The 12,938-nt window shown below is 39.4% G+C and overlaps 1 protein-coding gene across 2 annotated transcripts; it reads left to right on the plus strand.

Moving 5' to 3' along the window:
• Positions 1-790: 790 nt before the first annotated feature.
• LOC108255809 (annexin A1) lies at positions 791-9,783 on the plus strand. Of its 2 annotated transcripts, XM_017452059.3 has the most exons (13): positions 794-925; positions 1,528-1,598; positions 2,510-2,594; positions 2,868-2,962; positions 4,025-4,138; positions 4,274-4,364; positions 4,794-4,873; positions 4,971-5,027; positions 5,108-5,201; positions 7,493-7,588; positions 8,240-8,298; positions 8,413-8,535; positions 9,584-9,783. In XM_017452059.3, the coding sequence occupies exons 2-13, from the start codon at positions 1,539-1,541 to the stop codon at positions 9,641-9,643; spliced, it is 1,014 nt and encodes a 337-aa protein (XP_017307548.1). In that variant the 5' UTR covers positions 794-925; positions 1,528-1,538; the 3' UTR covers positions 9,644-9,783. The 2 variants fall into 2 exon arrangements, with proteins under 2 accessions (XP_047005681.1, XP_017307548.1); XM_047149725.2 differs by lacking the exon at positions 7,493-7,588 and having other exon boundaries at positions 791-925.
• The last annotated feature ends 3,155 nt before the right edge of the window (positions 9,784-12,938 follow it).

Genomic DNA, 12,938 nt, shown 5'->3' on the forward strand with positions numbered 1-12,938 from the left:
AAGTGGGTAAAGCAGCAAGACAAGGACCCTAAGCTCACAAGCCAAAGAATGGTTAAAGAAGAATGAAATTAATGTTTTGGAATGGCCAAGCCAAAGTGCTGACCTTAATCCAGTAGAAATGTGGAAGGATCTGACGTGTTTACGAGGCTGCACTTACGTACACTGGCACTGGGGGCACCGTTGGCAGAAGTTTCGCACCTTGGCCATTGGAGGAAAAGGGGATTGCTCCCATAACGCAGAATACATTTACAGTATGTATGCATTCATATTTTTTTCATGCTTCTATGGTCATAATTACTCACATCCTAATGTTAAGACATCCACATAAGCACGCACAACAACTGAATATCAGTGAATGCAAGCAACTGCTCAATTGAACCCAGGAAAAGAAGTCATCTCTCATTAGAGATATCTCTAATTACCTTTGTGCATGTGTGACTGACATTTATGATGTCATTAAATATATCAAATGGAATTTTGACTAGTCAAAATGTATTTATAGATATCTCCAATCAGATTTCTTACTAGTCAAATTATAATTAAAGATATCTCTAATTATCATTCTGACTAGTCAAATTATAATTATGACACGTCAAAATACAACTGGCATCTAAAATATCACTATGGATAGTCAATCCAAAGTTTTATATGCTAATTCCGCTTGTATTCAGTGTTTGAATACAATCGGTTGCCCCATGACACGCGTCACTTCCGCTTTCCCTAATTCCTATGTCTATGGGAGTGTCGCAACTCTCTCTCTCAACGGCTCTGGTTTGCTGATAGATAGCCACGCCCACAAGGACACAGAAATCCAAGCAACCGAAAAACTCGCCACACCTGTTACGTCAGAGTGTGGATATAATAAACCTTGGGCGTGTTCAGAGCGCTTTCCGCGTCTTCACCGTCTGTTAGAGCGAGGGTCTCGGTAAGTGTAGAGTTAAAACGGTTCCAGTGGTTTTATTTTATTTCTTTATTTTTAAAGACTGTACTTTTTTGTACTTCTTAATCTATGGCGTGATGTTGGAAAACTAACTGCAAATTTCCCCCAGTGCATGCTACTCAATGATTAAAATAAATAAAAAAAAATATTTAAAAGGTCTACATATATATACTACTGTAATATAGCTTATACCTTGAGGCATAATATATTCAAAACTAGGTTACATATGTATGATATATATATATATATATATATATATATATATATATATATATATATATATATATATATATATATCTCTCCTAGTTAGTAAAAATGAAGTTATTTTTTTCCTTTTCTTTTTTTTTACACTTTGTGTGCACATGCATGAGAAGTGAGTCATCAGTGCTTAACTGCATGACTGGTTTCAATCACTTTTTTTGTCCAAGTGAACTTTTTTTAAAAAGTTAATAATGCTGTTTAACAGCTGATTTAAAAAATATTATTATTATTATTATTATTATTATTATTATTATTATTATTATTATTATTATTATTATTCTGTGATTTAAAGACTTGGCACTTAACCAGAATTTTATTTCTTGCAGATCCATCCAACATGGCTTTCCTCAGCGAGTTTCTTAAGCAGACTGTGTATGTGGGTGTGACTGATGATGTTGTAAGTTTCCATAAGAGTTTCTGAAGGAATGAGTGAAAAACCAACTCCTTTTTTTCTTCATCGGAGGGAGGGAGAGGGAGCGAGAGAGAGAGAGAGAGAGAATGAACAACAAAGTTGGTGGGGGGGGGAGTGTATGAGTCAAAATGAACAAGAGAGAGAAGGGGAGGGGAAAAAGGGAAGGAAAAGGGAGGGAGGGAGAGAGAGAGGGGAAGGAAGGAGTGTATGAGTCAGATGTGGGCATGTCTTCTCTGCCCTCTGGATTAAATCACTTCTTTTGGAAGAAAAGAAAAGGTTTTAACTGTTTAACTGCTAATCTTAAGCTGTAGATTTATTTTATTTTAGATTTATTTTAGTTTATGAATGACCCTGTGTGCACATTTCACTTTAGCTTTCGAATTAGCAGCAATTCGGGCATGGCGATTGCTTGAATGGTGCGTTCATTACTGTTCTTAATGTAAACTCACAACTACAAAACAGTAGGCTACAATGACAAACTCGCTTATATTAAACATAGAACTTTTTAAACCAAATCTTCCGCCATCGTCTCATCAGTCAGCTCTCCTCACTTTCGTCACGTGATGAAGGATATCTGACTCCTGCTGGTCCGTGCTGCGACTCGACTCATGCTGAATTGAGGAGACGCATTCAGTTTTTAATTGTAGTGTCTGTTCTCAAAATGAACAAAATTATTTTTATTACTATAAAAAAGCAAAACAGTGTGGGCGGTGCCACGGTGGGTAAGTGATGCAATCGGTGTGCAGCGCGAACACCGTGTAACACCGGCTATTGCAGCAAGCCTAGTGTCAAACTTTAAATTAAATGCTTGTCAAACTATCACTTTAAGATTATGGATGTTTTGTGAGGTAGGTTATTGTGTGTAGAAATTTTAACAAATTGTTGTTTGTGTATAGGGTTGTCAGGGGACTGTAACCCCTTTCCCTCAGTTTAACCCAGCCGGAGATGCGGCCTTTCTGGACCAAGCCATCAAGACGAAGGGTAACACACCCTTTTCACACAAACTCATGATCAAACAGATCAAATTGACATGTGTAACAACAAACACTTTCATCTGCACTGAATCATGACCCAAATACTCTGACTCATGAAATAAATAAATAAATTGCAGATAGTTTATAGACTGCACAACCCATGCTGTAGGATGTAGGTATTGTATTAATCATGCAGGCTACACTGTTAATGCTGCTATTTTTCTGTGTGGGTTGTTGAATTGCACTGTAAGTGTTTTGACCTGTAGTTCGTTGCTCTCAGGTGTAGACGAGGACACCATCATCAATGTTCTTGTGAAGAGGACCAACGATCAGAGGCAGCAGATCAAAGCTGCGTATCAGAAGGCCACTGGCAAGGTGAAACCTCTAAAACTTTTCAGGAAAACACTTGTGCACTCAATCACCAAAGCAGGTACAGTGTACACTCGAGTACTTTCACAGTTGTGCAAACAGTCAAGAAACCAACTTGAATGATTTGTGTAATCAGGAACTGTAAAATGTAAAAAAATAAAATAAAAAATTAGATGGTAGTTTTAAATTAAGATGGTGGTATGTTTCAGTTGAACTGGAATGAAATCTTTGAAACTTTTAAGGATAAACAGCCTTTAAAAATGCTAGAACTTCACTTGTGGTTAAGCTACATTGGACAAATCCTGTAGTTCTCAGTACTACATAATAGAAACTATTGACATTTTGAGGGGTTTTGCCAGGCCGACACTTCTCACTGCTTCCCTGAGAGCTGATAAAGTGAGAGTCTAACTCGCACAAGTAAATAAATAAAATTCACTTGCTTATTATTTAATCCAAAGCACTTAATAAATGTTGACTTAATAAAGGCAGTAAGCTCACCCACGCCCAGGCTAACTTTTATTCACCGTCAAACCACACCTAAACGGATCTAAAGCTTTCTGTTGCCAGAGACCCATTAAACTGAAATAAATTCCACTGACCATTTATTTTAATGAACATTATTTTGATTTTTCAAATAGTATTGTGTGGAGCTATTAAGCTTTGCTACTGAACTTTCCCTTGATAGACCACATTAGGTTTGAGTTGATTTTGATGTGTTGACTCCTCAATATTATAATGTTGATGTGGGTTGTGATTCCCACCACTATAACAATTGAAACAAAAAAAATCATGGACTTTCCTTCATGGACCCCTGTGGGTCCCTAGACCCCACTTTGAGATCTAGTGTCCTAGAGGATCAGGTATAGCGTGGGTGTAGGAAGCCTATATAAAAACCCCATGTGGCATAAATATCACTAAAGAGTAAAGTTAGTATACTGATGGAGATAACATGATAAATGGTTATGGAAGCAGGTTTTTCAAATATACATCTTTTGATACACCATTGTTTATGCCTACTTTTTGAAAATGACTAAAACTGTTGTAAAACGTTGCCCCTTTTGTGTGCAGCCCCTCGATGTTGCCCTGAAGGCAGCACTGAAAGGCGAGCTGGAGGATGTCGTTCTGGCTTTGCTCAGGACTCCTGCTCAGTATGATGCCCAGCAACTCAAACTGGCCATGAAGGTAATCCATTGAATCCTTGGCGTGACTGTTTGAGAGGCGTTTTTACTCTATTCTGTAGTTTCCCAGTTCTCCACTCCAGTACACCTGATGCAGTTATGAGGATGTCTTGATATCTAGTGCTTGCTCATGTTGTAGGGCTTGGGTACAGAGGAGGACACCTTGATTGAGATTTTGGCCTCCAGAAGCAATAAGGAGATCAGAGACCTCAAAAATGCCTACAAGGAAGGTAAGCTTGACTTTTTATTTATGGAACATTGATGATATAACATTGTTGTATTGTAGTTTAAGCTACTTCTGTGTTGAGGTTCTTAAATGATAGGATTTCATGTGGTTTTGATGGGTTACAGTGCGAGCACCACATCGACCTATTCCTGATGGTTAAAGTGTCTACCATAATGCACTAGTAAACATGTTGATGTTAAGCAAAGCTGCTGAATCTAGTTTATTGTGTCAGTTAATAACCTGGAAAGGACTGACCCAAAGTCATCTGACTCTGCATTCCACCACTGTGTCTGATATTTTTCAAATTTAATTTATTTCTTTGCTAAATGTTAGCTAGCTAGCTAACAGTGCTTTCTACGGTGGCTTACTCAGGCATGGACTATCTGACATAATATGAATGAGCAACCTATGAGCAAAATGTTCTTTTCTATAGAATTCAAGAAGGAGCTGGAGGCCGACATTAAGTCTGACACGAGCGGACACTTCAGGGATTGCCTTCTGGCTCTCTGCAAGGTAGGTTTATAACTAAACACAATGTTTAGGTGAAGGGAATAGTGGGGGGGATTTGTGTAAACATCTGAACCTCTACATCATTTGGCTCATCCTATAGGCTACCAGAAGTGAGGACGGTACTGTGCAAGCAGATCTGGCAGACAAAGATGCCAGGGTAAGGAGAATTGAGTGCAGGCACTTTTTGTTTATGCTTTTATATTGGCTTGCTTATGTACAATGTGTGCAATTCTCTAGGATCTCTATGAGGCCGGAGAGAAGAGGAAAGGCACCGACTGCTCTGTGTTCATCAACATCCTGACCAGCAGGAGCGCTCCTCAACTCAGAAAAGGTACCATCCTTGGTGGAATAACTGATGTCATGGAAAAATGCTGTGAACACTAAACGCATTTAATTGTACATGTACATGAATATTGTCTGCCAGCATTCTGATGAAAAATGGCAGTAGCTGTATATAGCTTCTTAAGCCAACTAGGTAAACATAATTTAAATAATGTACATGTAACATGCTAGCCTCCATGGCAGAACTGCAAAACCAGAGCGAAATTCACCAAAGGCACCAAGGATCTCTGCTACTTCATTCCATGCTTAGTTTTTCTTTGTAATGTCTATGTACATGTACAGTATCTCACAAAAGTGAGTACACCACTCACATTTTTGTAAATATCTGTTATATCTTTTCATGTGACAACACTGAAGAAATAACACTTTGCTACAATGTAAAGTACTGAGTGTACAGCTTGTGTAACAGTGTAAATTTGCCGTCCCCTCAAAATAACTCAACACACAGCCATTAATGTCTAAACCGCTGGCAACAAAAGTGAGTACACCCCTAAGTGAAAAAGTCCAAATTGGGCCCAAAGTGTCAATATTTTGTGAGGCCACCATTATTTTCCAGCACTGCCTTAACCCCCTTGGGCATAGAGTTCACCAGAGCTTCACAGGTTGCCACTGGAGTCCTCTTCCACTCCTCCATGACGACATTACGGAGCTGGTGGATGTTGGAGACCTTGTGCTCCTCCACCTTCCGTTTGAGGATGCCCGACAGATGCTCAATAGGGTTTAGGTCTGGAGACATGCTTGGCCAGTCCATCACCTTCACCCTCAGCCTCTTTAGCAAGGCAGTGGTTGTCTTGGAGGTGTGTTTGGGGTCGTTATCATGCTGGAATACTGCCCTGCGGCCCAGTCTCCGAAGGGAGGGGATCATGCTCTGCTTCAGTATGTCACAGTACATGTTGGCATTCATGGTTCCCTCAATTAACTGTAGCTCCCCAGTGCTGGCAGCACTCCTGCAGCCCCAGACCATGACACTCCCACCACCATGCTTGACTTTAGGCAAGACACACTTGTCTTTGTACTCCTCACCTGGTTGCCGCCACACACGCGTGACACCATCTGAACCAAATAAGTTTACCTTGGTCTGATCAGACCACAGGACATGGTTCCAGTAATCCATGTCCTTAGTCTGCTTGTCTTCAGCAAACTGTTTGCGGGCTTTCTTGTGCATCATCTTTAGAAGAGGCTTCCTTCTGGGACGACGGCCATGCAGACCAATTTGATGCAGTGTGTGGCATATGGTCTGAGCACTGACAGGCTGACCCCCCACCCCTTCAACCTCTGCAGTAATGCTGGCAGCACTCATACGTCTATTTCCCAAAGACAACCTCCGGATATGATGCTGAGCACGTGCACTCAAATTCTTTGGTGGACCATGGCGAGGCCTGTACTGAGTGGAACCTGTCCTGTTAAACCGCTGTATGGTCTTGGCCACCGTGCTACAGCTCAGTGTCAGGGTCTTGGCAATCTTCTTATAGCCTAGGCCATCTTTATGTAGAGCACCAATTCTTTTTTTTCAGATCCTCAGAGTTCTTTGCCATGAGGTGCCATGTTGAACTTCCAGTGACCAGTATGAGGGAGTGTGAGAGCGATGACATTAAATTTAACACACCTGCTCCCCATTCACACCTGAGACCTTGTAACACTAACAAGTCACATGACACCGGGGAGGGGAAAATGGCTAATTGGGCCCAATTTGGACATTTTCACTTAGGGGTGTACTCACTTTTGTTGCCAGCGGTTTAGACATTAATGTCTGTGTGTTATTTTGAGGGGACAGCAAATTTACACTGTTACACAAGCTGTACACTCACTACTTTACATTGGAGCAAAGTGTCATTTCTTCAGTGTTGTCACATGAAAAGATATAATCAAATATTTACAAAAATGTGAGGGGTGTACTCACTTTTGTGAGATACTGTATATGACCGGATAAGATGAGTCAAACAAGAAATGGGGATTAATTGCAGGAAGGAGCTAAAGTTGTGATGTAAGGAACTGAAGAAATGTCTGACCATACAAGCCATGGTATTGGTCCGAGGAATAATTCTTGTTTGGGTTTGTTTCTTTACCATGTCGTACCTATTTCTCATTCGAATGAATCAAATCATTGTGGTGTTTCAGTGGAATCTTGAAACTTGATTGCAATGTGACTGCTTAATTTATACAACAGTAGCTCGTAGGCTTGGAACTGCCGAGCTACACCGGTCCTCCAGATTTTTTTTTATTTTATTTTTTTTACGTAAAAGCTTGTCTCAGTTTGTGTCTCATTGCTTTGCCTTCCAGTGTTTGAATGCTATTCCAAGTACAGCAAAGTTGATTTGGCCAAAGCAATCGACCTGGAGCTGAATGGAGACATTGAAAACCTTTTGGTTGCTGTTGGTAAGATATTCACACTTGTGCTTTCATTCTGTACTGATTTCTGGGAAATATTTAGGGTTGGATTGTGGAAAAATAATACAGCAGCTCTGAAGGATGAGGTTCCGTCTCAGCTGGCTGAGCAAGTTAGTCACAAGTTTGGATAAAACTTTGTTCAAAAGCATTAATGGAACACAATTACACCCTTCTGCTGTGTTTTAAAGTTTGAGGTTTTGTTTCCCATTTCCGTCCCTTGATTGCCACTCCCTGACACGCTTGTTAGCTCTCAGTTGCAAAAATATGGCAAGAATGATGTGTTGGAACGTACAACCGGCCATAAAGTGTTTGTTGTGCATCAGGACAAAAAAAAAAATCCCCAAAACAGATCTTGTTAATTTCACACCAATGAAGATTCAAGATCAACAGGTTTTTTGTTTTTTTTCATACATCAATAATGAAGAAGAAATAAAGAAATATTCTGCAAATTGGATATTGATTTATAGAGTCTAGAATATTCATGTAGATACGAATTGTTGATTACTTTGTTGGCCATTGATTAATGTCCTAAGCTCGTATTTATTGAGGAAAATCTGTTCCCAGATCAACATGCCGATGCTTTGTAAATAGCACCCCACCTTTATGAGGGAATCATTTCTCCTTTTTTGTCTCTGCTAGTCAAATGTGCTGGAAGCAAACCTGCTTACTTCGCTGAAAAACTCAACCTGGCAATGAAGGTAAATGCGTTTTAGGTTTTTATATCTACTCCACTCCCCTGAGCATGGGGTGTGCAGTCTATATGCTAATGAACAATTGCAGAGCTAAATGTATTTTGTATTACTTGCATATAGGGCTCTGGCTACAGAGGGAAGATCCTGACCCGCATCATGGTGAGCCGCTCTGAGATCGACCTGGTGCAGATCAAGAATGAATACAAGAAGAAATACGGCAAGACTCTCTACAAGGACATTCTGGTAGGTTCTGAAAGTAATGTCTGTCTAAATTGCTCAAACTGCTATAAGGCAAATAAATAGAAGTGCTGATAAATAATAGGTTTGCCATTACTGTTTAAAGAAGCCCGCATATTAAATAGTCCCTGTGTTTAAAATAAAAGCCAGGTCTGATGCTTTTGTATTTGCATGCTCCACAACAAATCTTGGCCAGCTTTTTGTGAACTTTTGTTCTCCAATCCAACCACGAACATTCATTTTGAAACAAATAAATCTGACCAACTTTACTGTTGCTTCTCTTTTAGCTAGCAGCAGTACTCTAGTGTTTTTTGTTAAGTCATATGTGTTCCTCGATTTCCCAGAAGTTAAAAGGAACTAGCAAACCGTGCTCTAGTTGTGTTTTGGCTGTTATTTGGTGAGCAGTGCCAAACGTTATAACTGAAAAGTGCCCAGAATGTGCCTATGATGCCTGCCAAGGGTCCCTTTATGTTAAAATGCGGCTTAATGAGACTGGTACCTCTGGAGGATGCGACTAGAAAGACGGGTAGCTTTGGAATGGAACATGGTTATAGTATGCCAGAAAAATAGAGCACAGCTGTTTCTCCAAAAGGCTCTATACAATAAATTTGTGAACGAACTTATAAACAAGGCAATTGGATATTGTGCAAGAAAGTGGGGAGGGTACCAGTTAAAATGGACCATGATTAAGTGCTACTACTACTAGTAGCAATACATACACAACCATGTTAAAGAATCTGATTTTTCTTTGTCCTGTGGCTTTCATATCTGGCCACCTGCTCCCACCCAGCATAATAGTAAAAACCACCCACAACTTTTTATTTTGACCCTATGGAATCCCATTCTTGATGCACACCTCTAATATGGTGTATTTAATATTGTGGTATGAGGACAAGGCCAATAACTATCTTAACCTCTTCATAATACAGTCATTTTCCATTTTCATAATTTTTTGGGTAAAATTCACAACACTAGAAGCAGTTGCATCTAAGTTGTACACTATGCTGAGATTTTTTTCGTTGTTCTGATTGTGTTCTGTCCTGTCCTTTTTTAGGACGACACCAAGGGCGACTACGAGAAGATCCTGCTGGGGTTGTGCGGAAGTGATCAGTAATCTGCAGTGCATTTCTGTTCATGATTTTTTTTTTTTTTTTTTTTTTTTTTTTTTTTTTTTATGCTGCCAAGTAAAATGGGATGAATTGTGATGTCCTGAAGTGCATTTGTGATTAAAGAACGAAATTTCTTTAAGTGCCATTGCTGTGTGTCTGAGTTTGCTTGGTAATGGTAAATGTGCTCCACTTACATAGTGCTTTTTTTTTAACCCTGGTGGTTCCAAACTGCTTTTTCACTGGCTTTCATTCACCCATTCTCTCTCTCTCTCACACACACACACACACACACACACACACACACACACACACACACACACACACACACACACACACACACACACACACACACACACACACACACACACACAAAAACAAACAATATCAATGGTAGCAGAGCTGCCATGCAAGGCGCTAGCTTGCCATTGGGGGGAAACTCGGGGGTTTAGTGTCTTGCCCAAGGACACTTCGGCATGTGGGCCAGGAATTGAACTGCTGATCCTATGATTTGGGGGGAAATGGCTTCAGTAACCCACAAATGGCTATTTAAATGGGAAAATGGTGGGTGTAGTGGTGTGAATGGGTGTGGTGCTTTTGATGCTTGGCTACACTTAGTGTGAACATCAGAATGCAGACACCACCCTGATATTAGACTGTTCTTGGCACGCCATGAAAGATTGTGAACAGAGATGTGGCCTTGGAAACAAAGCTATCTTTTTGTGTGTGTGTTTTTTGTTTTTTTTGCCACCCCCCTTTCTGCTGTCTGACCCTACTGATCAAGTCTGTTTACTCCCTTTGTGGAGTAATGGAACAGCTGAAGACAGACTGAGGTAGGCAATTGTGGTAACAATTGTGGCTAAAATTGTGGCTAAAAAAAAAGGTAACATTGTGGCTAAAATATTTGGCAAGAACAGCATACAAGGTACTGAGAAATACACCTCAGGAACTCCTTTCATACTACATGGGTATATGACCCAACACACACACATACTATTACAAACATATCATAGTGCTGTTGAAGTTTTAAATCTGAACAGGTCACATCACTCAATCATTGATACTTTTCTTATAATGGCACCCCCCCCCCCCCCCCCCCCAAGTGTTTTCCTTGTGCAACATAGAAGGTAATCTATAATGTTACAAGCACCAATACTGAAGTGCAGAAGTTGTCGTAGGAATATTGTCTATTGCACCTCATAAATAATTCCACACCTAACATTTCTTAAATTCTGTCTGTATAATTGTTTTGCCATTAGCCAGTGGCAGAGGCCGCTAATACCATGTTATTGAGTTATTGAACTGAACACTCTGCAATCTACCTTAATAATTTTCTTTAAATGATATTTATTTCATAAAGTAAGTATATTTTAAAATATTTCTAGCATTTATGTAATAAATGTGAAGAATTTTGCTGTACAGTCTGTTCTGAGTGCATACTACTATTAAAGTCCTGAAACGTAAAATGTATTTGTCTGTGACAAACCTGTTTCTGAATGATAATGTGAGAATGTCTGTACTTCAGCTGAAACTGTGTAGAAGTTGGGTGATGCAACAGGACAACGACCCAAAACACCGGCGCAAGTCCACAACAGGATGGCTTCAGAAAAACAAAATCCGCCTTTTGGAGTGGCCAAGTCAGAGCCCAGACCTCAACCCGATAGAGATGCTATGGAATGACTTAAAGAGAGCCATACACATGAGACGTCCAAAGAATACGCCAGAGCTAAAGCAGTTCTGCCAGGAAGAATGGGCTAAAATTCCCCCTGAATGATGTGCAGGTCTGATCCACAGCTACAGGAAGCACCTGGTTGAGGGTATTGCCGCCAGGGTTCACTTACTTTTTCCACGGCCATTTTGAATGTTGAATAAGTGTGTTCAATAAAGACATGAGGGATCAGAATTTTTTTTTGTGTTCTTATTTTAGACACATTATATTTGTCAATACCCTTGACTTAGATGAAGATCAGATCACATGTTATTACAAATTTACGCAGAAAACCATGAAATTCCAAAAGGTTCACATACTTTTTCTTGCCCCTGTACAATATATGGTTAAAAGAAACGATTCATTTGCCTTACAATGAAATTCAGTTAAACAGTCAAGGAAGTATTTGTCAACCTTTTTTTTTTTTTATGACAGCTTCAAGTCCAACCACATTCCATGAAACCTAACCAGCCCCATTGTTTGTTTGATCTTCTTCTTGTCGTTCTGTAATGTAGTTATTAGAAAATATATCAGTCCTACTCGTATAAGTCTTTTTAGTGTTTAACAATTTCCCTTAATCCAGTCAAGTACTTTCCTTTCATTTAAATAGTCTGGGCACTGTAACAGTACACGCTAGACTGTCCTCTGTTTGGTGATTTAAGCCACAATGCCCTATATAGAGTTATGTTATTAATGTATCTTCTTTCCTAATGATCTTTCCAGCTCTCGTTTGCTTTTGGGTCTTATGGCACTCCAAAGAAGCTGACAGATACAGTTGAGGTTCATAAGTTTACATATACCTTGCAGAATCTGCAAAATGTTAATAATTTTAAAAATAATAATAATAATAAAAGGGATGATAAAAATTGCATTTTGCTTTTTAGTTTAGTTTAACAAGTACCCGTTTAATTTAGATTAGTATGTGGTAAATCGACATCCAGGCAAAATATAATTTATACAAAATTTCAGAAACTGCTCAGAATGCAGCAAATAATCATATAGTCGAGGTCATAAGTTTACATTAGCCTTGCAAAATCTGTGAAATATCACTTAAAAAAAATAGATGTATCATTAAAATTGCATTTTGTTTTTTTTATTTAGTCCCGCCCTGAATAAGCAGTACATAACAAAAGTTTACATATTGATTCTTAATACTGTGTGTTGTTACCTGGATGATCAACGACTGTTTTCAGGAAAATCCTTCAGGTCCTGCACATTCTTTGCTTTTCCAGCATCTTCTACATATTTGACCCCTTTCCAACAGTGACTATACTGTGTGATGTTTTCATCGTCTTTTCACACTGAGGACAACTGAGGGACTCATAAACGACTATTACAAAAGGTGCAAACGTTCACTGATGCTCAAGAAGGCAACACGATACATTAAGACATTTTTTTGTAAACCCCCCCATTTTGTACTGCCCTTCAGAAGCATTTTTCCCAGAAGACAAAATAATAACAATTTACAAAGTAATTCACTGTTATCATGTAACGGTGAAAAAAAAGGCATCTTGCAACTCAATGTGTATCAAAGAACCAAAGGTTCTTGAGAGAAAGAACGTTAGAGGCATCTATCTAAGGTGTTCACAGGTACA

Source organism: Ictalurus punctatus, chromosome 22 (genome assembly GCF_001660625.3).
Source record: "Ictalurus punctatus breed USDA103 chromosome 22, Coco_2.0, whole genome shotgun sequence".
NCBI lineage: Eukaryota > Metazoa > Chordata > Actinopteri > Siluriformes > Ictaluridae > Ictalurus > Ictalurus punctatus.

What these genes read in the sequence shown, in the direction of transcription:
- LOC108255809 (XM_017452059.3), top strand. Translation starts at nt 1,539, where the DNA reads ATGGCTTTCCTCAGCGAGTTTCTTAAGCAGACTGTGTATGTGGGTGTG. An exon ending in GCCTTCTGGCTCTCTGCAAG is followed by an intron (nt 4,874 to 4,970) that starts GTAGGTTTATAA and finishes CTCATCCTATAG; the next exon opens with GCTACCAGAAGTGAGGACGG. An exon ending in CGCTCCTCAACTCAGAAAAG is followed by an intron (nt 5,202 to 7,492) that starts GTACCATCCTTG and finishes TTTGCCTTCCAG; the next exon opens with TGTTTGAATGCTATTCCAAG.